General features: G+C 53.2%; 1 protein-coding gene across 3 annotated transcripts; it reads left to right on the top strand.

The window, feature by feature from the left end:
- Positions 1-17,602: 17,602 nt before the first annotated feature.
- On the top strand, positions 17,603-24,799 carry LOC149861276 (uncharacterized). Of its 3 annotated transcripts, none has more exons than XM_090056377.1 (5): positions 17,603-17,671; positions 18,106-18,731; positions 18,836-19,022; positions 19,311-19,400; positions 20,254-24,799. In XM_090056377.1, the coding sequence occupies exons 2-5, from the start codon at positions 18,219-18,221 to the stop codon at positions 21,315-21,317; spliced, it is 1,854 nt and encodes a 617-aa protein (XP_089912503.1). In that variant the 5' UTR covers positions 17,603-17,671; positions 18,106-18,218; the 3' UTR covers positions 21,318-24,799. The 3 variants fall into 3 exon arrangements, with proteins under 3 accessions (XP_089912503.1, XP_089912501.1, XP_089912502.1); XM_090056375.1 differs by having other exon boundaries at positions 20,251-24,799; XM_090056376.1 differs by having other exon boundaries at positions 17,631-17,671; positions 18,110-18,731; positions 20,251-24,799.
- Positions 24,800-25,054: the final 255 nt, after the last annotated feature.

Raw genomic sequence — 25,054 nt, 5'->3', positions numbered from 1 at the left:
TACCTTCAAGTCAGCCAGCCCTGACAACCTGCACCCCAGGGTACTCAAGCAGCTGGCGAGCGTCACAGCCCAGCCCCTGGCACGGATCTTTGAAAACTCCTGGCACTCTGGTGTAGTGCCCAAAGACTGGAAGAAGGCCAATGTCGTGCCTATCTTCAAGAAAGAGAGGAAAGTGGATCTGGCTAACTACAGGCCCATCAGCCTGACTTCTATCCTGGGGAAGATCTTAGAAAAGTTTATTAAGGAGGCCATCCTTGAGGGACTGGCCCAGGCTAACATCCCAAATGATAGCCAGCACGGGTTTGTTGTGGGTAGGTCTTGTTTAACCAATCTCATTTCCTTCTATGACCAGGTGACCTATCACCTGGACAAGGGAGAAGAGATTGATGTCATATATCTTGACTTCAAAAAAGCTTTTGATCTGGTATCCCATGATCACCTCTTGGCCAAACTGCCCAGTTGTGGCCTTGGCTCCACCACGATCCGCTGGCTGGGAAATTGGCTTTGTGGTCGGACCCAGAGGGTTGTGATTGATGGCAGTCACTCATCATGGTGCCCTGTGACCAGTGGGGTCCCTCAAGGCTCTGTCCTGGGACCCATACTGTTCAACATCTTCATTAACGATGTGGACATTGGAGTCAGGAGTGGACTGGCCAAGTTCGCCAATGACACCAAACTTTGGGGCAAAGCATCCACGCCAGAAGATAGGCGAGTGATCCAGGCTGACCTGGACAAGCTCAGCAAATGGGCAGACAAGAACCTCATGGTGTTTAACACCGATAAATGCAAGGTTCTCCACCTTGGGAGGAAAAACCTGCAGCACCCTTATAGGCTCGGCAGTGCTACGTTGGTTAGCACTACAGAAGAAAGAGACTTGGGGGTCATCATTGACCACAAGATGAACATGAGCCTGCAATGCGATGCTGCAGCTAGTAAAGCGACCAAAATGCTGGCATGCATCCATAGATGCTTCTCGAGCAAATCCCGGGACGTCATTCTCCTCTTGTACTCAGCCCTGGTGAGGCCGCAGCTGGAGTACTGCGTCCAGTTTTGGGCTCCACAATTCAAAAAGGATGTGGAGAAGCTTGAGAGAGTCAAGAGGAGAGCCACGCACATGATCAGAGGTCAGGAAAACAGATCTTACGATGACAGGCTGAGAGCCATGGGACTCTTTAGCCTGGAAAAGCGCAGGCTCAGGGGTGATCTGATGGCCACCTGTAAGTTTATCAGGGGTGACCACCAGGATCTGGGGGAACGCCTGTTCACCAGAGCACCCCAAGGGATGACAAGGTTGAACGGTCACAAACTCCTGCAAGACCGTTTCAGGCTGGACATAAGGAAGAATTTCTTTACTGTCCGAGCCCCCAAGGTCTGGAACAGTCTGCCAGCGGAGTTGGTTCAAGCACCTACATTGAACACCTTCAAGAGTAAATTGGATGCTTATCTTGCTGGGATCCTATGACCCCAGCTGACTTCCTGCCCTTTGGGCAGGGGGCTGGACTCGATGATCTCCCGAGGTCCTTTCCAGCCCTAATGTCTATGAAATCTATGAAATCTATGGATGATGGATGTGTCTGGGATGGTTTGGACAAGGCTGATCCTGCCTCAGGCGGGAGGTCGAACTTGATGTGAGCTCTGGAGCTCCCTTCCTGCCCCACTGCTTTCGGTTTCTATGAATGCTGGGGAAGCTGCAGGCATTGACCCCTGGAAGGGCATGATGGGCTGGGTACCTCACACCTGATCATCCCCTGGGGGCATTTCAGCAGCAGTACACTCCCTAAAGGGCAAGGTTTCTACTTAACACCCTTAGCCTGGTATGTGCAGACACTTGTGTCCAGGGACAACTGAGATAACAGTTTATCCCAAACAGTTTTATGTCTGTCCGAACCCATAGAGACCACTCCCCTCTGTAAGACCCAGAGGTTTGCACTACCCCTCTGAAAGACAGTAATGGCACCCAGATGGGAAGGAGCGAGCTCATCATATGCGCTATCATCCCTATTTTTAGACCCTGCTTGTTTATCACATCCAGGACCTGCTTTAAGCAGATCCAGATAAGAAATTTATCTGAGGAAACAGTCGGAATTTATCTGAGGCTTTCCTGTCACCTCCCTGTGAAGCTGCAGTAGATGCTGCCAAGCAGAGCCAGCAGTGTTGCCATCTCAGTCATTTTATCTGTGCAGATAGCCTGTGCATAACATCCCAAAACATCAGGTTTGACCATGTTGAAAAGTCCCCAAGACATTAATTAACCTAACTTCATACTATGTTGAAAACCAATTATGCACCAACCGAGCGAAAACACAAGGAAGTGCCTTCCCTCTGAAAAACGAGGAGGCCAATTGCCAGCTCAGCATGATATAGGTCAGGACCTCACTATCCCACTGTCCAAACCCAGTTTACCTTGGAATCACCCTTGATCAAATCCTCTCATACAAAGATATCATGAAGACAAAAGCAAAGGTGAGCAGCCGGAACAACATTTTATATAAGCTCACTGTCGCAGAGCACGTAACTGCCCTGCTCCTTTTAAAGAGGGGAAACTGCTAGGGAAGAGCCCTAGCAGTGAGTGAGGAGCCCCAGCTTCTGGGTGCCAGGGCAACCAGAGCTAGCTGGTGACCCACACATGCCAGCAGTCAGCTGACGGGAAAGGGCAGGGCCTGGTTCACATTTAAACCCCAGGGCTGAGGCCAGGCTGGCAGTTCCCTGCTGGCAGCTATCGGGGAAATTGGCCAGCTACTGTGTAGCACCCATACACCGAAGGGTGTGCTCATACACCGAGGAGCACTGGCCACATCCTGTCTCTGGGCTCGTTCCTAGCCACGATCAATTAGGCAGAGAACGAGGGAGTGTTGGCAAGATGATTTATTGCTCTGCAGAGGGGTGCTCAATGCCCAAAGACAAAAGAGCCCCTTGGAACGTGGCTGGCTGAGCTAAAATCCGGGGCACTGGTCAGGTTAATAAGCTTAAATTGATCCAGTTATCTACAACTGTCTGGCCTGGATACACTTACGAGGATCCAAGCTGACAGTGGCCTAGTCTTGGTTCTTTTGACCGAGAAACCCTGAGGTACCTCAGAGGATTTCTGGCAGATCCTCACCCCTGTCAGATGGATTACTGGTATGTCTGGGCAAACGCTGCACACGAGTTAGAAAAAGGTTACTTGAACTCCTCTAAAAAAGAAACCCGACACCTGGCTCCGCTCTAGGTTAATCCTAAAAGCCCCTCTGAAACTCTGCCACCTCCATATGCTCCAACTGCCCCTAAGTCAGAAGAAGATGAGTGGTGTCCAGCAGGACCACCACCACTCCCAGCGCCAGTCACAGCCCCGACCCCCGCATCCACCGCTTCAAGTGAACCTTCCTCCGACAATGAAACAGGAAATTCTTCCCCTGTATTGACACACAAGAAGTCAAACAAAGAAACAGCTGCCTGTTCGTCTAGCTCCACTGTGTCAGTACCCTATAGCCACACAGGAAGGAATCCAACATCCATATACAAAGGTCCCATTCAATCCTCAAGAACTTGTCCTGTGGCAAACTAACACCCCCAAGTTTAGAGACGACCCAGAGTCAGTGAGACGCAGAATAGAAACTGTAATCAATACCCACAACCCTACATGGACAGATATGAATCAGCTTTTAGATGCTCTTCTCAGCAAAGAGGAGAAAGCAGAAATAATAAATCGAGGAAATCAGTGGGTGTCAGAAGACGCACAAAATAGAACTAATTAGCTGGTCCAAAATCCTGGATAGGATCCAAATGCTGAGGGAAGCAATAATCTGTTGTGCTTGCAACATGCCTAACCATCCCTTTTAGAAGGGCTAAAAAGAGTGGGCAAAAAAAAGCAGACTGGACCGAAGTCCAGGCTATTAAACAAGGACCAAAGGAACACCCGAGTGATTACTGTCAAAACTCCTAAGCACTATGAATAGACACGGTGGTGATTTCAACCCCAGCAGCCTTGCCAATCAAATGATAGTAAATTCTGCATTTGTTGGTCAAGCAACTGATGATATAAGAAAATGCATCTGTCGCAGGCACTGAAGTGCCTGCTCCTAAAGGACAGGTGTGGGTCGCTGGGGCAACACCAGAGGTCAGCTGACCGGAAGGGGGCAGGGCCTGGCCTATATAAACAGCCTAGGCTGAGGCCAAGCAGGCAGTTCCCTTCTGGCAGCCATGAAGGAGAGAGCTCTTCTGGGAGCAGGCAGAGGTGGGAGGCCTGAGGACCTGAGCAGTTCATGGGGTGAGAATACCTGGCAGAGGAGCCCTGGCAGGGATGGAAATAATGATGAGCCAGAGGGCTTTGGGTTTACGCTAAGCCAGGAGGCTAGAGTTTGAGTTAGGGCCGATTGGCTGATGGTTTTTGTTGGTTGTTGTTACACTGGAGGACCGGGAGAGGCTGTAGGGTTTGGAGGAGACCTCAGGGGGGCTCCCCAGTAGCGTGGGGGTTCCTGGCACCAGAGAGGGTGCTGCGTTTTGGGGGTTGCATAGACCCTGGCCCAGTGGGGCAGTGTCGTGCAGGGCGAGGAGCCCAATGCGGGTGAGTGACCCAAGAAGGTGGGTCTGGGTGCCAGGCACGGCTATGGCCACCTGAGCCCCAGTTGCGGGAATCGCGAGGCAAGGCCCCAGGGAGGGCGAGAGCATCGCAGTGAGTCCCAGGGAGGGCAAGACCATTGCGGTGAGCCCCAGGAAGGGCGACCTTATAGCCCAGGGAAGGCGACTGTAAAGTATTGGGATAAGCCCCAGGGAGGGTGATGGCATAGTATTGGGGTAAGCTCCAGGGAGGGCGCACATAGGCCCCAGTGTGTGTGCAAGAAGAAGCCCGGAGAGGGCAAGAGACTGAGTAGAAGCCCCAGGGAGGGCATATGGGAACAAGGAGCCTGGGAGAGGGCGAGCGTACTGGAAAGCCCTGGGAGAGAGCAAGCGTACAGGTAGAAGCCCGAGGGAGGGCACACAGGAATAAGAAGACCCGAGGGAGGGCACACAGGAACAAGGAGCCCGGAGGGGGTGAGCGTACAGGTAAAAGCCCAAGGGAGGGCGCACAGGAATAAGAAGGCCCAAGGGAGGGCGAGCATACAGGTAGAAGCCCGGGGAGGGCGAGCGTACGGGGAGAGGCCCCAGAGAGGGCCACCAAGAGGAGATAATAGACTTAACAATGTCCGGGACAACTGAGAGACTTGGGGCGTGGTATATGGGGTGGTAGGAGCCACGCACAGCCCACAGGGGTGGGGCACTAGATTGACCTACACAGGACAAAGGGCTGGGATATCTAAGAGCACTGTGCTCAAGGGGGTAAAAGGCAGCCTCCCTTTCATAATATTTTCCAGCAAGACATGGCGGGCAAGATAACGAGGGTGCATGGACACCCACTTGACATGGTAGGGGGCGCCTGGAGAGATCACGGCCGCTCCTGGGCCCCCGCCCTGTGACAACATCACTAAGCACCACCCTGATTGGACCACCAAAACGCTTCCCCAGCTAGTCGATCTGGCTTCCTATGTCTTTGACCGACGCCCTGAGGTCCAAAAGCAAGAAAAATTAAAACTGAAGCAAAAGGAACTGAATATGTTAGCAGCTGCCCTCACTCAACACTTCCAAGCACCCCCCCGGCAAGGCTACAGCCGCGGCCAAGGGAGAGGGCAGGAACAAGACAGAACCTGTACTTGGTCTTCCCAACCCTTCAACCAACCAACAAGGGGGCCTCAATCAGATGATACCTGCAATTATTGCAAACAAAGAGGGCACTGGAAACAAGATTGCCCGGTCCGCCCACAAGGGACCCCTGCACCATTTAACACTCCCCGCACGCCTGCCCCGCCCAAAGTTAACCACTACCAACAATACCTGGAGGAGTCACCTGAACTTGAGGATTGACATAAGGGGGGGCTCTTCCACGAGATGAACCTTGGGAACTTTAATGAAACTTCACACAAATTAAAATGTCCATTCTCTGAACCATATATTAACCTAGAAGTCCAGGGTCAGATATACAAATGTTTAATTGATACTGGCACAGATCTTTCTTCACTGGGTGTCTCCCCAAGTCAGGCCAAATTAAGCGTAGCAAAAACTGAACGGGTGGTGGGAGTCTCAGGAAAGCCCTTTAGCATCCCTTATAGTGTTCCTATGAAAGTCACCATTGGACCCTTAACAACTGAGCATGCCTTCTTACTCTCAAGTGGATCACCTGTTAACTTACTGGGGAGAGACCTGCTCTGCAAGCTCCATGCCACCTTGCAGTGTAGCCCAAACGCAATCCAAATTACTGTCCCCAGTACTAACCTCTTGGCCTTTCAGGCCATGCTTAATAAGTCTGAGTGCCCTTCCCTCCCCGAAGATCTCCAAACTTTGCCTGAATCACTGTGGGAATAGACCCCCATGGCAGTAGGACTCCTTAAATCTGCTACCCCAGTCAGTATCCAAACAAAGCCAGGTCAACCCCCATCAGTGCCCCAGTATCCCCTGTCCAAAGAGGCGGAAGAAGGCTTAAAACCACTGGTGACTGGCTATTTAGAACAGGGAATACTGAAGGAGTGTCTCTCACCCTGCAACACCCCTATCCTTCCAGTCAAAAAACCTAAACCCGGTCCTGATGGTAAACCTGTGTACCAGTTCGTACAAGACCTTCGGGCAATTAACAGTTATGTTATTCCACGACACCCCGTAGTTCCAAATCTGGCTACTATTGTTACGACCATCCCAGCCACAGCGATTTGCTACACTGTCGTCGACCTGTGTGCAGCTTTCTTCAGTATTCCCATACACCCAGATTCACCGTACTTGTTTGCTTTCATTTGGAAAAAGAGACAGTTAACCTGGACTCGGTTACCCCAAGGGTATGTGGAATCCCCCACGGTTTTCACAAATCCCGCATAAAGATTTATCTGCACTCACTCTATCCTCAGAGACTGCTTTGATTGTTTATGTAGGTGACCTCTTGCTAGCTTCAAACAGCACAGAGAGCTGTCGAGGAGACACTGCAAGGTTACTCTCTGCCCTTGCAGAACAAGGACATAAAGTGTCTCCCTCAAAGCTACAATACTGCCAGCCTGAAGTGGAGTATCTAGGCTACATACTCAAAGCAGGCACCAGGAAGTTATCACCCAGACACTTACAAGCCATCCAAGAGCTCCCACGGCCCCAGAATAAGAGGCAAATCCATGCACTCTTAGGCATGGCAGGATTTTGCAGACCCTGGATCCCGGCCTTTGGGGAAATAGTCCGTCCTTTAGTTCAAGCTACTGCTAAAGAAGCCAAGGATCCTGTTCGCTGGTCTAAAGATAAAGAACAAGCATTTCACCAAATAAAACATGCCCTCATGACTGCACCAGCCCTGGGCCTCCCTGACTATACTAAAACTTTTATCTTATACGTTCATGAAAACAGAGGAATTGCTTCTGGAGAACTGACGCAACCCTGGGGAGATCGGCCTCGACCAGTCGCATACTACTCAGTTCAACTGGACCCGGTTGCCCAAGGAGCTGTTTCGTGCCTTCGCTCCATCGTAAGAGTGCCACATTCAGTCGAGGCTCTCCTCCTCCAGCATAACACTCAGCATTTCTCAAACCAGAGACTCAACTGATACGAAGTCCTTTTGCTGACATCTGAAAACATCACCATACAGCGATGTGCACAACTCAACCCAGCCACCCCTCTGCCAAAGGCAGATGAAAAACAGCCACACCATGATTGCTGTAAATCGGCTGAGTATGTGGAAAAACTCCAGAGTGACCTTAAAGATCAACCCTTGCATAACCCAGACTATGTTCTCTTCACCGACGGATCGTCATCAGTCATCAAAGGCACAAGACACGCAGGGTAGGCGGTAACCACAATGCAATGGGTTTGGGAAGCCAAGCCTCTTGTGCCAGGTACCAGTGCCCAAGCTGCAGAACTTATTGCCTTGCAGAGAGCATGTGAGCTCACCACAAGCTGTTCAGTAACCATCTATACTGACTCTCGATATGCGTTTGGTATTTGTCATGCAACCAGCCAGCTGTAGAAGCAACGAGGATTTCTCACCTCGAATGGATGCTCAATTGCTAATGCCACAGAAGTCAACAATCTTCTGAACGCTATCCGGTTACCCAAAGAAATCGCAGTTGTCCACTGTCCAGGGCACTCCAAGGACAGTACTGAGATTGCTGCCGGGAACCGTATGGCTGATGCAGCCGCAAAGGCAGTGGCTATTCAACCCATTTCTGACATCTCTAACTCTCACCTCTTATGCATCACATTATCCAGCCCAACCTCCATGTACCAGCACCTTCAACCGACAGAAGTCCAGGACTGGAAGATCAAATATGAAGGCACTGAAGGGACAGATGGCATTTGACGAGTACCTGCTGGGCGTCCCATCACCCCCAGAGCTGTTCTTCGCACACTTGCCCAAGGAGCCCATCGTCTAAACCACTCTGGTAAAGAAAGTCTAGCGTGCAGTGTTCTCCGTGACTGGTTCACGCCTGGCATCTATGTGGAAGCCGCCAGGATTGCCAACTCCTGCCCTGCATGCCAAGCATTTAATCACAAAACAAGAAAAAGTATTCACAAAGAGGGGAGGCCATGGGCCTATCTACCATTTCAAAGACTCCAGGTCGATTATATAGACTTACTAAAGGCCTTCCACTATCAGCATTGTTTAGTGGTAACCAACCAGCTCACCGGATGGCCAGAAGCTTCCCCTGCTTCGCGAGCAGATGCCTCGACTGTAGTCAAAGCCCTCCTTAGAGACATTGCGCCAATATTCGAACTCCCTGAAATTATTGAATCAGATCGAGGCTCACACTTTACTGAAAGGATATTGCAAGAGGTATATAAAGCCTTAGGAATTCAAGCACAGTTTCATACCCCTTACCATCCACAATCCTCGGGTCAGGTAGAAAGGTTAAACCTATCCCTGAAAACCCTTTTAGGAAAGATCTGTGCTGAAACCAAATTAAAATGGCCTGAAGCCTTGCCCATTGTGTTGTTTGCTCTTAGAACTAAGCCACGCAAACCTCTAAATCTGTCACCCTATGAGTTATTGTTTGGTCATCCTCCACCATTGTACAAAGACTGGCAAAGTCCACATCTAAGCCTGTCTGGGGGACATGAAAAATTAACTGATTATGTCTTGTCATTACAGCAGTCTCTCAGTTCTCTTCACAGGTCCACAGCATTGATACAACCAGTACCCCTTGACACCAATCTCCATCCATACCGACCCGGCAATTAGGTATGAATCAAAAAGCATTGACAACAGAACTGTTTAGCACCACGGTGGGAAGGTCCCTTTCAAGTCCTGCTGACGACTCACACTGCGGTCAAAGTTGCCAAGAAGGAATCCTGGATCCACCATAGCCACTTGAAACCCGGAGAAGAGCCAACACCGCCAGCACCACCAGAGAAGCAAGCTGTTCCGCCCTTAAAACTTACAAAGACTATAGGAAACACATGGCATGTTAAGAGCCCGTTAGATGCCTCCTAAGCTACAGATAGTACTTTCTTTGCTTGCCATGCTCGTTATAGGATGTACGTTTGCATCTTGTATTATCGCTCATGTAAAAAGGCTATTTGCACGCGCAATGCAGAATAAGTATGTCACGTACACTCAAGAATGGCAGCCTCTGATGTCAGCCACTGAGCTTACGCTCACAGCTGAAAGGAGGGAATTGTCAGAAAAACTATATAACCTGTGAAAAGCAGATGACCCCTTGCTGAATAGATGATCTAATGCTGAACTTAAAGATAGCCTTTTGCTGACCTTTCCCTAAGCTTAAAAAAACCCTTTTGCTGACAGTCAGCTAAACCATGAATCTTTTGCTGACAAGGCTAACCACAGAACCAGTTCCAAGTAGTTTAAAGTTGTCCTGTGTGTCTTGCAACTTTGTAACAGCAGACAGAAGAGCTTGAATGCGCGCACAGCTATGTAAGGGTTAATGTATAAATATCAAGCTGTAAATTCAGGTCGGGGGGCTCTTTTGTCTTTGGGCATTGAGCACCCCTCTGCAGAGCAATAAATCATCTTGCCGACACTCCCTCGTTCTCTGCCTAACTGATCGCGGCTAGGAATGAGCCCGGAGACAGGATGTGGCCAGTGCTCCTCGGTGTATGAGCACACCCTTCAGTGTATGGGTGCTACATAGTAGCTGGCCAATTTCCCCGACACAGCCAAGGGAGAAGGGGCCTGCCGGAGCAAGCAAAGGGGAGAAGCCTGACTGCATGAGCAGCTCCTGATTGCTATTGTGAGATGGAGAATTCCCTGGTAGGAACTGAATGGCGTTTTAGCCGGGCGGTTTAGATTTTTTTTGTTATAGCCCAGGGGTTTGTGTTTTGTGTTTGCTGTTTAGAACCGGAGGTTTGGGTGAGGCTATCAGGGGTTGGAGGAGGCCTCACAGGGGACCCATGGCAGATCGAGACTCCAGCCCCAGAGAGGGCAGCAAGAAGCCCCAGAGAGGGGGTAGCATTGAAGAGTACCAAGGGAGATGCAGAGTGAGACAGGACTACAGAGAGCCTGAACACCAGAGAGGCACTGTGTGAGACAGGGCTCCGGAGGGCCCAAGCGCCAATGAGGGCACAGAGTGAAACAGGGCCGTGGGGAGCCCAGGGAGGACAAGGGGCCCAGAGTAGAATAAGGCCCAGACCAAACGATGTGAGTACCATCTGTGAGGCATGGGCTGCGGTGTAGGGGAGGAAAAGGAGCCACAGCTAATGCCCCCTTTGCATTGGGGCAGAAAAAATGGGCAGCCTCCCACTCAGTTAATAACTTCTCATTAATCAATTAACAACAAGGCATGGCAGGCGAGCGGCGGGTGGTTGACCCATAACAGGTGGGCGGGGTCACCAGTAGACAGACCCCAAAGAGGTGCATCTGCCACACTTGCCAACTCAAAATGGGGAGCTAGCACCTCAACTCTCCCAACCACTGTTCTGGATCTCAGCTTCTCTGCCAGGAAGCCTAGCTACGCATGCCCTATATAAGAGGGGTCTGTACACACTAAGCACCTTGATCCCATCTGAATGATACGTGCTGATGCATCATGGGATGTCTGATGCCTGCCAGCCTAAATGGTGTGCAGTTGTTGGCTGGCATCGCTCAGTCAGACATAAGAACAGCAGTGGCCAGAAGGACAGAGTGACCGAGACAAAGTGAAGCTGTGAGACACCCACTGTGTGTGACCATCTTGCAGCGTACAAACATCTGAAGTCATGGCAGGAGCTTCCTCACCAGAACCCAACCCCTCAATGCCACACTCAAGGAGACAGAACTACAGATGTGGAACGAGAGGCTGAAGAAAATACCTGACGGGGAAAATGGACACTCCAGCAGCCGAGTCCTTCACCAGGGGCTGATGAACCATGGCAAAGGTGGCAATGACTCCACCACCTATGTACCGGAGTTGGAGGCTCCAAGGAACCGGTGGAGAAGCGGAGCTACACCATTGATTTAACCACCTGTGACTCCAGCACAGGGCCTCAGACTATGGAACACCTGCTGCAATGCTGCAGCTTGAGGGCACGTATACAATGAAAGACTTTGCAAAGTACAGCAAATGAGCATAAGCATGTGTAACAAAATGGTCCAATGTGGTGTAGAGACAATCTGGTGGTTGCGCCAGAGGAGAAAGCAGACTTCTTTAACTGATTCTTCGCCTCTGTTTTCTTGGGCAGGGACCAGGACTTCCCCACTGTGATGCAAGGCAGACTCGAGGGGAATGCCTCCAGACCTCAGGTTGGGGAGGACCAGGTTAAAGAGTTTCTGGAGGGGCTGGACGTGTTCAAATCAGCAGGTCCAGGGTGTTGAGGGAGATAGCAGGTGTTATTGCAGGGCCCTTGGCATGGCTTTACGAGCGCTTGTGGTGCTCAGGCCAGGCGACAGATGATTGGAAGATAGCCAATGTGGTCCCCATCTTTAAAAAAGGGAGGAGGGAGGACCCGGGCAACTATAGGCCCGTCAGTCTTACCTCAATCCTAGGGAAACTCTTTGAGAAGACCATCATGGAGCACATCTGCAATGGGCCGGCCTCAGAGATGATGTTCAAAGTCAACCAGCACAGTTTCATTAGGGGCAGGTCATTTCAGACCCACCTGATTGCCTTTTATGATCAGGTCACAAAAGCCTTGGATGCAGGTGTTGCTGTGGACGTAGTCTTCTGGACTTCAGCAAGGCCTTTGACACCATTTCCCACCCCATCTTCATTAATAAATTGGGCGACTGTGGCATTGATGCCTACACAGTCAGATGGATTGCAGATTGGCTGAAGGGTCACACTCAGAGGGTGGTGGTGGATGAGTCATATTCAACCTGGGGAGAAGTGGGCAGCGGAGTCCCCCACGGCTCGGTCCTTGGGCCCGCGCTGTTCAATTTCTTTATCAGCGATTTGAACGATGGGGTGAAAAGCACCCTGTTTAAATTCGCTGATGATACCAAAATTTGGGGTGAGGTGAGCCCACCATTAGTAGGAAGGGAAAGACTGCAGCAAGACCTGGATGGGTTACAGGGGTGGGCTAGAAAAAACAGGATGCGCTTCAATACTGACAAGTGCAGGGTGCTGCACTTGGGCAGTAGTAACCAGCAGGACACTTGTAAGATGGGAAACTCCCTTCTTGAGAGCACAGAGGCAGAAAGGGATCTTGGAGTCATTATTGACTCCAAAATGAACATGCGCAGACAACGCGAGATCATGATTGGAAGGGCTAACCGCACCTTGTCATGCATCCACACGTGCATCTCTAGCAGGGACAAGGAGGTGATCCTCCCCCGTTATGTGACACTGGTCAGGCCACAGCTGGAGTACTGTGTCCAGTTCTGTGCACCCCACTTCAGGAGGGATGTGGACAACATGGAGAGGGTCCAGAGGAGGCCACCCGCAAGATCCAGGGACAACAGGGCAGACCCTACAATGAGAGACTGCGGGACCTGAACCTGTTCAGCCTTCACAAGAGAAGGCTGAGGGGGGACCTGGTGACCGTCTATAAACTCACTAGGGAGGACCAGAAGGGTTTGGGAGAGACCTTGTTTCCCCAAGCGCCCCCTGGCATAACAAGGAATAACGGCCACAAGTTGTTGGAGAGGAGGTTTAGATTAGACATCCATAAGAACGACTTCACAGTTAGGGCGGCTAGGATCTGGAACCAGCTTCCAAGGGAAGTGGTGCTGGCTCCTACCCTGGAGGTCTTTAAGGGGAGGCTTGATGCCTACCTAGCAGGGATCATTTGAGCCCAGTTTTTTCTCCTGCCCAGGCAGGGGGTCGCACTTGAAGATCTACAAGGTCCTTTCAACCTGACTTCTATGATTCTATGACATGAGACAAAGAAGTCATTTGGAGCTGGATCCAAGAGTTTTTTGGACGTTCCCAGGGATGAAATGTGTATGCAAAGGATCCTGATTTCAGTGAGAATCTGCCAAGGCCCTTGGCCAGGTTGGACTAGATTTCCCTAGTGACAAAGCGTGACGTTTTGAATTTCCAGGTTCAGAGCTGGTGGATTCAGAGCAATGGGGACTGGGCAGGGGGGAGTATCAACAGTGGTGGATGCAGTGATGCACTTGGATTCCTGAACCACCTAAGATTTAAAACCAGCTGCCTGGGAGAGGCAGTGGCATTTCTATTCAAGCAGCACTGGAGAGAACCAATTGATTTGATGGGTCATTATAACCTACCTGATTCCTGCTAATGTCAATGCTAATGACCCTCACTCCTTGTAATGGCTTTGACATTCCATTAATCAAGTTATTCTTTCTTCCACAGTCCTGCTGTCTTTCAGCTGTTCCTGGTAACCTCTCTCTTCTGTTTCACAGGTGTTAACAATCCACTCTCCTCTTTAATGGTCTTGATGTTCTACCAGTCAAGATATCCTTTCTTCTGCACACCTGCTATTACTTAGCCATGCCTGGTAATATCTCTCTTCTATTCCACAGCTCTGCAGACAAGGTTTTTAGCTAGGACTAAAACTAAACTCAGGTGTGATTGTATTAACTCAAGTGAACATTAACTCAGGTGTGGAAATAACTGACTGGGAAGTGTTGGGTGCACTGGCAAGATGCTCCAGAAGGTTAGATGGTGTTTTACGAATCTGAACAAGACGTACATTTAACTCTAATGACTACAGGACTAATAAAACTATATATTAAGCCTAGCTTGGTGTGTTTTTAAACTTAATATATAAGCTAGCAAATGAGTGTGTCCCAATAAACTCATGTTCATTTTTGCTTGGATCTTAACTGAATACTAGAGCCCTTGGTCCCTAGAGCTGTTGTTTTCAACATTTTTTTATTTGTGGACCCCTAAAAAATTCTGTATGGAGGCACAGACCCCTTTCAATGGTAAATGTGGATCTTCACATACTTTTGATTGATCACAGTCATCTTTCACAGACCCTTTAAACAGAGTCTGCAAGGGTCCACAGACCACAGGTTGAAAGCCACTGCCCTAGTGTATTAGTAAAGCTTCTAGTTTCCTTTTACCTGGGGGAAAATGTGTGTCGTGTTCTACGTGACATTGCACTGCACCATCTACTCCCCCCGTTCAAAATGATCTATTAATGGCAAAGAGGATATACAAATTCAAAGTGGGGAGGCCCCTGCCAGCGGCTAGCTTAGGGAGCTTCATGCTCTGCCTCTTACAGCATGAAGCGTCTTACCTTTGCCTCCACTGCCACCCTGTGGCCCACCAAAATTGCCACCAGAATTGTTGTGGCTGCTTCAGCACTGGCCTGAGCAGCTACAGAACCAGATCACTAAAGGAAACCAGTTTACAGTCTTCTCCACAGCTCTGGAATAAACTGGGCAGTGCAGCTTTAAATGGCACCTTTAAATGGCAGCTTTAAATGGGGTCACCAAACCCAGCAAGAACCTGGCTGTGGCTAGTAAAGCGACCAGAACGCTGGCTTGCATCCATAGATGCTTCTCGAGCAAATCCCGGGATGTCATTCTCCCCTTGTACTCGGCCTTGGTGAGGCCGCAGCTGGAGTACTGCATCCAGTTTTGAGCTCCACAATTCAAAAAGGATGTGGAGAAGCTTGAGAGAGTCCAGAGGAGAGCCACGCACATGATCAGAGGTCAGGAAAACAGATCTTACAATGACAGGCTGAGAGCCATGGGACTCCTTAGCCTGGAAAAGTGCAGGCTCAGGGGTGATCTGATGGGCACCTATAAGTTTATCAGGGGTGACCACCAGGATCTGGGGGAGTGTTTGTTCACCAGAGCGCCCCAAGGGATGACGAGGTTGAACGGTCACAAACTCCTGGGAGACCGTTTCAGGCTGGACATAAGGAAGAATTTCTTTACTGTCCGAGCCCCCAAGGTCTGGAACAGTCTGCCAGCAGAGGTGGTTCAAGCACCTACATTGAACACCTTCAAGAGTAAATTAGATGCTTATCTTGCTGGGATCCTATGACCCCAGCTGACTTCCTGCCCTTTGGGCAGGGGGCTGGACTCGATGATCTCCCGAGGTCCCTTCCAGCCCTAATGTCTATGAAATCTATGGAAATCCCTCACCAGGGCTACCTGGAGGTAAAAGCATTCAAACCTCTGAGAAGGTGCCCAAGTTTCCTTGGGGATATTTCATATTTAGTTTAGACCCAGACTCTCTGGCCTTGACAGAAGCTGGTTTCTCAGGATGTTCTCCTTTTTAAGCCGGTGCCAATCACAGCAGACTGGCCACACAGCTGTACATAACCATCCTGCTGAAAAGTCAACTTTTCTAAGCTCTGTGTATTCAGATTGCCCTGAAAGCCAATGGGCAGGGGTTTACACTAATAACAGTTTGAGAACACTGCCCAAACCTTGGCTTGTTTGTGGCCTAAAATTGCAGGGATCCAGGGAACCAAGTGTCCGTGGAGGCCTGGTCTGGGAAAGACATTTTTTCAGAGGAATTTCTCTGGGGTACAATAAAGCAAGAGGGAGAACTTGAGTGTGTATGGCAAGCACCTGGAGAAGTCGAGCACGTAGCGGGAAAGTATTCATTGGCCTGGTTGATTGATGCAAGAAGCTTTGAACATGGCAATAGATTCATGTCCTGCAAGAGAGAGAACTCCACCTATTACTCCCATGTAAGGTTTATTCCGCTGTCAACACATTGTAATGTTTATAAGTGAGAGAGATGCCAGATTTGCCAAGGGAGCAAGCAACCTGGGGACTAAAAGGAGTGTTGAGCTTCATATGATGTGCAAACGCAGTCAAGTACAATGATGAGACCTTGCCCTCTTTGGCGGATGTAACCGGTACAGTCCACCAGTGCTGGAAAGGACACGGGCCAAGCTGAAGAGGCCGCCCCCCTCTCCCCCCAGGCTAACCGTGCTGGTGGAGTCTAACTAAAATGATGCGGCATGGTAGCAAACAGGAACAGGGGACTGGGCTTCCAAGCCTGCATTGCCTGTGCCCTCCGCTGGTAGTGGGGGGGTCTCTGCCTCTGGAAGTTTTATTTGTTGAGGCCTCCGGCTTTTCTGAGTGGGCCCCTGCCGTCAAGTGCCTCACTGTCACACCAAAGATGGTGGCCATGTCTGGAGGCACTTGGGGATCAAGGCACTGACCAGGGCCTGATAGGCCAGTCAAATCTGGTCAGAAACCAGGAGATCAACCCAGGAGCAAAGGCCAGGTGAGCAAGTCAAGAGTCAGGAGATCAGAGGGTGGAGCGAAGCAAGCCCCAGAGCTGTCTTAGGCCAAGTGGCCCCATTGCCCTGTGGGGGCAGGGGGTTTTACGTGGGAGGTGCAGGGTCAGCTCTGGTGAGTTGGTCCCTGGGCAGCGGGCCAGGATGAGCAGCCGTGCTGCCAGGCCAAGCCCCAGGGTTGTGGCTGCGGTCTCTGATGCCTCTGAGCACGGGTGGCTCTGGGGCTGTGACCGGGGGGCACAGGTGATGTGGCGCAGATCAACAGCGCCTGTTTTCCTCCCATTACAGAGAAGTGAGAAGCTTTACTAGCACACTGAGCCAAGCGCCGTGTCCTGCAAGATGAAAGCAAAAACAAACAGGATCGTAAAGCAATGCGCTCTTGCCTGCTCCAGCACACTGCAAGTTTAGTGCGTGCGCCAGGCCAGCCCGGCCAAAAGTTTCATTAGTCCCGTAGTCATTCAAGTTAAACGTCCGTCTCTTATTCAGCCTCATAAAATGCCATCGAGCCTTCGCCGGTGTCTTGACAGCGCCTCCAACCATAGTGCCGGGTGCCCCCTGAATCCGGGCCATCGTGTCGCCCGTGCCTCGGCTGCGACTCCTCCGTGCAGATCCGCTCCTGGTGCTAACCTGGCCCCACCGGAAAGAGCGCAGACCTGGGACACAGGAGACGCAGCAGGATATGGGAGAAAGGATAAGCCACCAACCCCAGCCACTGAAACGGCGAGCACGAAGCCAGTGGCTCATAGCGCCCCGCTGAGTCCCGACTGCCCGAGTAGAAATGCCCCTGCCTCTCCCAGGCGGCTGTCTAGCACTTGGCCGGAGCAGGGGCCCAAGGGGGGCGTGGGGGCCTGTGCGCGGTGACCCCAAGGACACCCCCCTCCCCCAGCCCGGCCGGTGCCCCCTCACTCCTGCCCTCCAGCCCCCCCGACCCCTCCCCCCTGCCGCCCGGCAAGGACAGGGTTAACCCCGCAGCCTCCCCGCGCAGGAAGTCCGGGGCAGGGCCGCGGCCGCCAGAACCTCCACTTCCGCTTCCGGCTGCGCGGCGTCGCTGGAGCCGACGGGGGAGCGGGGTTGTCCGCAGGTCGGGAGCGCGGGGCCGGGGCGCGGGGCCGGGGGGAGCGGGCTGTAGGGGGGAAGGTGGCCCGGCCCGGCCCGGCCCGGTCATGGTGACAGCCCCCTCGGCACAGAGAGAGAGAGAAAAGGCCGGAGCGTCCCCTCCGCTGGCCCCGGGGCAGACCGCCCCCTCCTCTCGGGTCCCCCTGGGGCGTGCCGGGCAAAGCCCGGTGCCCGCCGGCCGCGACGCTTTGCCGTCAAACATGCCTGCCCCGGCGGCCAGCCCTTGGCCCACGGAAGCTCGTGGCGGGCCGGTTCCCTGAGGCGTCTCTTTTTAAGCATCTTTTTCACTCTGCTGGTGACTGAGGCAGCTCTCTAGCCAGCTCAGTGGCTGGAGTTAACGGTGCCCGATCTGGGCTGCTGCGTCCCACGGTGATGCCAGTGCTGTCTCTTTTCCTGCAGGCAGGTTGGGGCAGGACGCTTCCAGCCCCTGGCTGGGCTGAGACCTTGGGCAGACACGGTGCCTGCCTAGCTGGAGCCGGCGCCGGCCGCCTGTTCCCAGCACTCCTGTGAAGATGGAGGAGCATCAGGACGCAGCAGACCCCAGGCCCAGGGCAGAGAAAGCCCTTCCTGTCATCCAGGCCAGGGCCGGCCAGGAGAGCCCAAGAGGGGCTGGGCTGCAGCAGATCAAGCAGGAGCCGCAGGAGGAGCTGGTCGAGTGCGTGGAAGTGGCGCAAGCAGAGCCCGTGCCAGCCCTGGGGACCCCACAGCAGCTGGAGCCTGTGCCAGGGGACGACCTCCCTGTCCTGGAGATGCGACGACAGCGTTTCAGAGGCTTCTGCTACCAGGAGGCCGAGGGGCCACGGGAGGTCTGCATCCGCCTGCGCGAGCTCTGCCGGCGATGGCTGGAGCCCCAGCGCCGCAGCAAGGAGCAGATTCTGGAGCTGCTGGTGCTGGAGCAGTTCCTGGCAGTCCTGCCCCAGGAGATGCAGAGCTGGGAGTGGGGGCCTGGCGTGGAGACCTGCGCTGAGGCCGTGGCCCTGGCCGAGGGTCTTTGGCTGGAGCAGCCGGAGGACGAGAAGCTGCAGGTGAGAGTGTTTGGCCCTAGGTGCCCGTGCTCCCATCCGCACCACCCTCTGCCTGGGGGACATTGCTGCCCAGCTCCCCGGTCACACGTGTGCTTTGTCCCCAGGTCACGGTGTGCGTGAAGGTTGAGGAGGTGACCTCGGACAAGGGGGCCCCCGCGGGGGCCTTGTGGGAACCTCTGGACTCCTGGGTGGAGCAGCCACAGGAGGAAGAAGGACAGGGAGAGAGCACCGGGCCCCAGGAGAAGCCATCACGTGTCCCCAAAGAGGAGCCCACGTCCCACAAGGAGTCAGGTAGCATGTCAGGCACCAGGCAGGGACCCTGCTCTCTGTGCGTGGGCAGCTGTTCAGTGCACGAAGGTGGGGCTTCAGTCTCTGGGGGGGCCTCCAGCTGAAAGGTCCCCTGTCTCAGGTGGGCCTTGGGGCACTAGCAGCTTAAATCTCAACGAACAGATCCCAGTTGCCACTCTCATGCCTGCTAGGAGTCCCTGTGCCCCTAAATAGGTGGGCACAGGTGTCTGGTACGTGGGTTTTTCTCGGGATGGTGGCATGCAGTTAACCCCCAGCACTGTCCTGCTGCAGATTCCCATGATGTGGAGGAGACCTGGGGCACAGTGGAGGTGGAGAGCTCCTTGGGCTGGTTCCCCCGACGAGGCCGTTTCCCTGGAGCAGGTGAGGGACATTGGCTGTGTCCTTTCCAGTAGCCGGAGGCACCTAGCAAGGGTCCCAACTGGAGAGACTGGGCAGTCCATCTGAAATGGGCACTGGGCAGTTCTTTCTCACCCAGGGCGAATTAAAGGGTGGGATTCATTGCCACCAGATGGGAAGTTCAGAGTGTAGCCAGGTTCACCAAGGGATTGGACACGTTCTGGGGGAAAGGGGCATCTGTCACTATTGGCACAGGAGTGAGGGGCACAGCCTCGGTATCAGAGCTTCCCAGACCTTAAGTGCTAGAGGCTGCAAGGGAGAGAGGAACAGGGGAAATCCCCGGTCAGACCCAGTCACTCTCCCTTTCTTTGCTGTTGTGTGACATGGGAGACTGGGCAGGACATGGCCTGACCCAGGCGATGGCAACTCGTATGTTCTTACTGCCCTCCCCTGCCACAGCATTTTGGGGGTCAATGCTCCAGCACCTCAGATCATCCTGTCCCCCTAGAACTGCTGCATACACCTTGGAAAAGACACTTCTGACCTTTCCCTCTTTCCAACCCCTCCCTTCACACATGGGTCCTGTCATGGCACCAGGGTCCCCCAGATGTCTCCCCCAGGGACTGATGTCCCCGCAGGCTTTGACCATGGGCTGCACTCACCATTGAGCCAGGACTGAATCACTGGGGCTCATCTCCAGCATGGTAGCCTCGGAGGTCTGTTAGCAGGAGCTGCGAGGCTCTGGCTCTTCTTTTCCTCTCCCTTCTGGTGGGCTGAGGCCTGGGGCTGTCTTAGGTGTACACCAGCATGGGGGAAGAGCAGGGCTCTCCTCAGCCCTCAGCACCGGGACTGACCTGTGAATTCTCCTCCCCAGCAGGCACGGGGACCCCAGGCAGAACTGAGCAGCAGACTCCTGATGAAGGACCTGCGCACCTGGCGCTGACAGGGACATCCCTGGGAAGCCATCTGCACAAAAGACAAGCCAGACCCCCCAGGCAGAGGGAAACCATGGCAGCACACAATGTCCCAGCTCCAGTTGGACTGAGCCTGGGCTGCGGGGAAAAGTCTGTGGAGCAGAGAGACCCAAATGAGGGCAAGCTTCCTGTAAGCGGAGAAGGCCCAGGGGGGCAGCAGGAGCCAGGCACGCAGGGCAGGGGGAGACAGCACGGCTGCCCCACCTGTGGGAAGCTCTTTGAGTGCCCGGCACACCTGGCCCTGCACGAGCGTGTGCACACGGGCGAGAAGCCTCACGCCTGCCCCCTGTGCGGCAGGAGCTTCGCCCGTCCTGGCAACCTGGCCGCCCACTTCAAGACGCACTCAGGCGAGAGGCCACACCGGTGCCCTGACTGCGGCAAGGGCTTTGCCCGCCCTGACAACCTGGCCACGCACCGCCGCACCCACACTGGAGAGAAGCCCCATGGCTGTGGCCAGTGTGGCAAACACTTCGCCAGTCTCTCCCACCTGGCCAAGCACCGGCGCCAGCACGCAGGGGACAAGCCACACCGCTGTGCCCACTGCGCCAAGGCCTTCCTGTTCCCCTCAGACCTGGCTGCCCACCAGCGCGTGCACGTGCGGGGGGGGCCACCGCTGCACCGCTGCGCCCAGTGTGGGAAGGCCTTCAGTCACCCTGTCAATCTGGCCCGCCACCAGCGCAGCCATGAGGGGGACAAGCCACACCGCTGTGCCCTCTGTGGCAAAGGCTTTGCCCACCCCTCTCTGCTGGCGCGGCACCGGCCTGTGCACACTGGGGAGAGGCCACACACCTGCACCCAGTGCGGCAAGGGCTTCGTGTCCCGCTCCGACCTGGCTCGGCACTGCCATGTGCACACGGGTGAGAGGCCACACACATGTGCCCACTGCGGCAAGGGCTTCGTGCAGCATGCCCACCTCGTCCGCCACCGGCGCCTCCACATGCCACCACTGCCATCACCACTGCTGTAGATTCGTAGATTCATAGATTATAGTGTCGGAAGGGATCCAATTGGTCATCATGTTTGACCCCCTGCCCCTGGCAGGAAAGAGGGCTGAGGTCAGATGACTCCAGCCAAGTGATTGTCAAGCCTCCTCTTGAAGACCTCCAAGTTAGGTGACAGCACCACCTCTCTTGGCAGCCCATTCCAGACTCTGGCCACCCTTACTGTAAAAAAAAAAACAAAAAAAAGTTTTCCTAATGTCTAACCTAAATCTACTCTCCACTAATTTGCACCCATTATTTCTAGTAAATCCCTGGGGTGCTCTGGTAAACAGCACATCCCCAATTCCCTGCTGTCCCCCCCGATTAAATTTATAGGGAGCTACAAAGTCACCCCTCAGCAGTCTTTTGTAAAGGCTGAAGAGATCCAGATCTCTCAACCTCTCCTCATAGAGTCTTTCATGGAGACTACTAATCATGCAAGTGTCCATCCTCTGAACCCTCTCCAGATCCTCCGTGTCCCTCTTGAAGTGCAATGCCCAAAACTGGATACAGTACTCCAACTGCGGCCTGACCAATGCCGCATAGAGGGGGAATATCACATCCCTCAATTTGTTGGTCATGCATCTGCTAATACACGACGAGGTGTGATTGACTTTGTTGATGGCCTCGTTCCACTGCCGGCTCATGTTCATCTTGGAGTCAACTATGACTCCAAGATCTCTCAGCCTCTGAGCTGCTGAGGAGGTCATCCCCCAACCTGTAGGTGTGCTGGGGATTCCTCCTTCCTAGGTGGAGTACCTTCCATTTATCTTTGTTGAATTGCATCCTGTCACATTCCGCCCATTGATCTAACCTGTCCAGGTTGGACTGTAACTGCTCCCTGCCCTCAGGTGTATAAACTTTGCCCCACAATTTGGTGTCATCCATGAACTTGGAGAGGGTGCTCACCACACCCTCATCCAAATCGCTGATGAAGATACTAAATAATATCAGCCCGAGAACTGAACCTGCGGGACCCCACTGCCCACCTCCTGCCAGGCTGAGAATGAGCCATCAACCACCACTCTCTGGGTGCAACACCTAAGCCAGTTAGTCACCCACCTGACTGCATCCACTCCACAGCCCGTTATTTTCCCTATGAGAATAGGATGCGAAACTGTGTTGAAGGCCTTCCTAAAATCCAGGTAGATGACATCGGCCTTTGCTCCTGCGTCAAGGCAGTGTGTGACCTGTTCATAAAAGGCTATAAGGTTTGTCAGCCAGGATCCACCTGTGACGAACCCATGCTGGTTTCCTTTCAGCATCGTTTCCCCTGCTGGGCTTTCACAAATACGCTCTTTGATGTTTTTTTCTAGTATTTTCCCAGGGAAAGAGGTAAGACTGACTGGCCTAAAGTTATCAGGCTCCTCCCTTCCCCCCTTAAAAATGGGCACCATGTTGGCATTTTTCCAGTCCTCAGGGACCTGTCCAGAGCACCATGAGAGCTCAGACAGCTGTGCCAGCGGCTCAGCTATGCCACTGGCCAATTCCTTCAGCACCGGTGGATGGAGATCATCTGGGCCGGCTGACTTGTACCCATCCAGTCCTTCCAAGTACTCTTTAAATAAGTCAGCACTAACCTTTGATGATCTGGTGCCTTTTGGTCATCTGTCTATGCTCAAGGTGGAGGGGTTGTCTTGGTCATTATTAAGGAATACTGAAGTGAAGAACTCATTGAAGAGCTCTGCCTTTTTGTCTGCATCAACCATCAACTGACCTGATTTGTCCTGCAGGGACCCTATGCTACTCTGCACCTTTTTTTTGCTCACTATGTATCTGTAGAAGAACTTTTTATTGTCCTTGATTGTTGTAGCCTGCCTAAGCTCCAGTCCTGCCTTGGCCTGCCTAGCTGATTCCCTGCAATAGTGCGCCAGGGTGCTGTATGCCTCCTTGGTGGCTGCCCCCTGCAATAGCACTGCCTACGGTGCCAGAGGGCATTGGGCACCCCCACACCTATCCACTCTTGGAGCCCACCAGCCACCATCGCTGCTGTAGTGCTGTTGATGGAACCAGAAGGCATTGGGTACCCCTCAGCCCTCTGCACTTACAGCCCACTGGCTGCCATCGCCACTGTCCACAGCACCAGAGACCAGTGGGCACCCCTTGAACCCCTCCAATCTCTGAGCCCTGTGGCTGCCATTACCACTGTAGTACTGCCCATGGAACAAGAGGGCATCAAGTACCCCTCACTCCCTGGACCAAGGACTGAAAGAGGTTTCCTCTTGCCTCATCCATCATCAGGCTCTGCAAGATCCACTGAGACTAGAGGCTTGATGCAAGGCATTTGCTTTTCATCCTCAGCCCCACTCTTTCATGCACTTTTCCACCCTTCTCCCTGAGGTGTCCATGCCCACAGGACTGTGGCCTTTGTGAGCTGTGGAAGACCCTGGTGCTAGGCAGGGGTGTTGGGTACGGTTGTGCCCCAATGTGTGGCTGGGCCTTAGGGAGCTGGGAGGGTCTGGGAGCTGCATCTCTGCTGCACCCGCAGGGTGAGAAGCAGCAGCGAGGCGGAAGCAGTTTCTGTCTGCCTAGCCCTGGTGCTAGCTTGGATACAGACAAAGCCCCATGCTACTGAAGGTCCCTGGATCCATGGGCCAGACCCTGGCTGCAGGCCTTATGTCACCAGTCCCTGCCCCCACGCCTCAGCCCAGCAGGCTGGGGGAATTAAAAGGTGGGATTTGTTGCCACCAGACTGGGGGAAACTGACTGTAGCCAGATTCACCAAGGGATTGGACGTGGTCTTGGAGGAAAGGGGCATCCATTGCTATTGACACAGGAGTGAGGGGCATGGCCTCGGTATCAGCTTCCCAGACCTTAAGCGCTGGAGGCTGCAAGGGAGAGAGGAACGGGAAACCCCTGGTCAGACCCAATCACTCTCCCTTTCTCTGCTGCTGTGTGACACAGGAGACTGGGCAGGACATGCTGTGAAATGGGAGAGGAGCAGGGGCCGAAGCCCTTCCAGAGCTGAGGCCTCTGTTTCCTGTTGCAAAGAAGTTGCCAGGATCCAGGGCCTGTTTGCAACAACCAGAGCTCTTGTGCTTGGGAAATAAGACGGTTGCACTGGAGTCATCGCTCCAGGGACCACAGCAAGGGCCCTGTACTGGTATCTTACCAGGAGCCTCTGCCCTGAGGGTCCTGGTGCCTCAGTGCTGGCACAGTGTTGGCTGTGGGGGCCTAAAGCTCGGCATGTTTGAGATTTCAAGCTCTGCTAGTCTTGAAGCCATTTGGCCCTGTGATTCTCCCATAGCTGCTACTCTAAGCAGCCAGCAACCCACCCCAGAGCATGGTCTTGCCTTTCATCCCTAATTGTCCTATCATCTGATCCCTGCCCCCAGTCTTTCTCCTGCTGGATGCAGCCTCTGACTGGTGCCTTTCTTGAGCAGAGCGGCAGTTCAGAAGCCAGGAAGTGGCTCCTGCTTCCTTGATGTTAAGTTTTTTAAAGACAATAAACATCAATGTGTGAACAGCCCTTGGGTTTTTGGGAGATGCTGGTTTGTTTTGCAGTTGGATGTGGCCACAGGAGGAGGATGAGAAGAAGGGGCTTTTGTGGGGCCAGGTTGAAGGGGCCCATTAGAGGCTGCGTTTCCCAGGGGGCTGCGGTGAGCCCTGGAGGTTGGTGCAGGTGCCCATGTTAACAACTGAAATCCATGGGATCTTTGAAAGGGTCATGCTGACCAACCACTTATGTCACCGGCCATGTCTCTAGAAGGCCTGGCTTCAAAGC

This window comes from Crocodylus siamensis, chromosome 6 (assembly GCF_052110815.1).
Source record: "Crocodylus siamensis isolate JL-2025a chromosome 6, ASM5211081v1, whole genome shotgun sequence".
Taxonomy (NCBI): Eukaryota; Metazoa; Chordata; order Crocodylia; family Crocodylidae; genus Crocodylus; species Crocodylus siamensis.
The sequence above is the reverse complement of the archived record's forward strand: the minus strand, read 5'-3'. Positions and strand labels throughout refer to the sequence as shown.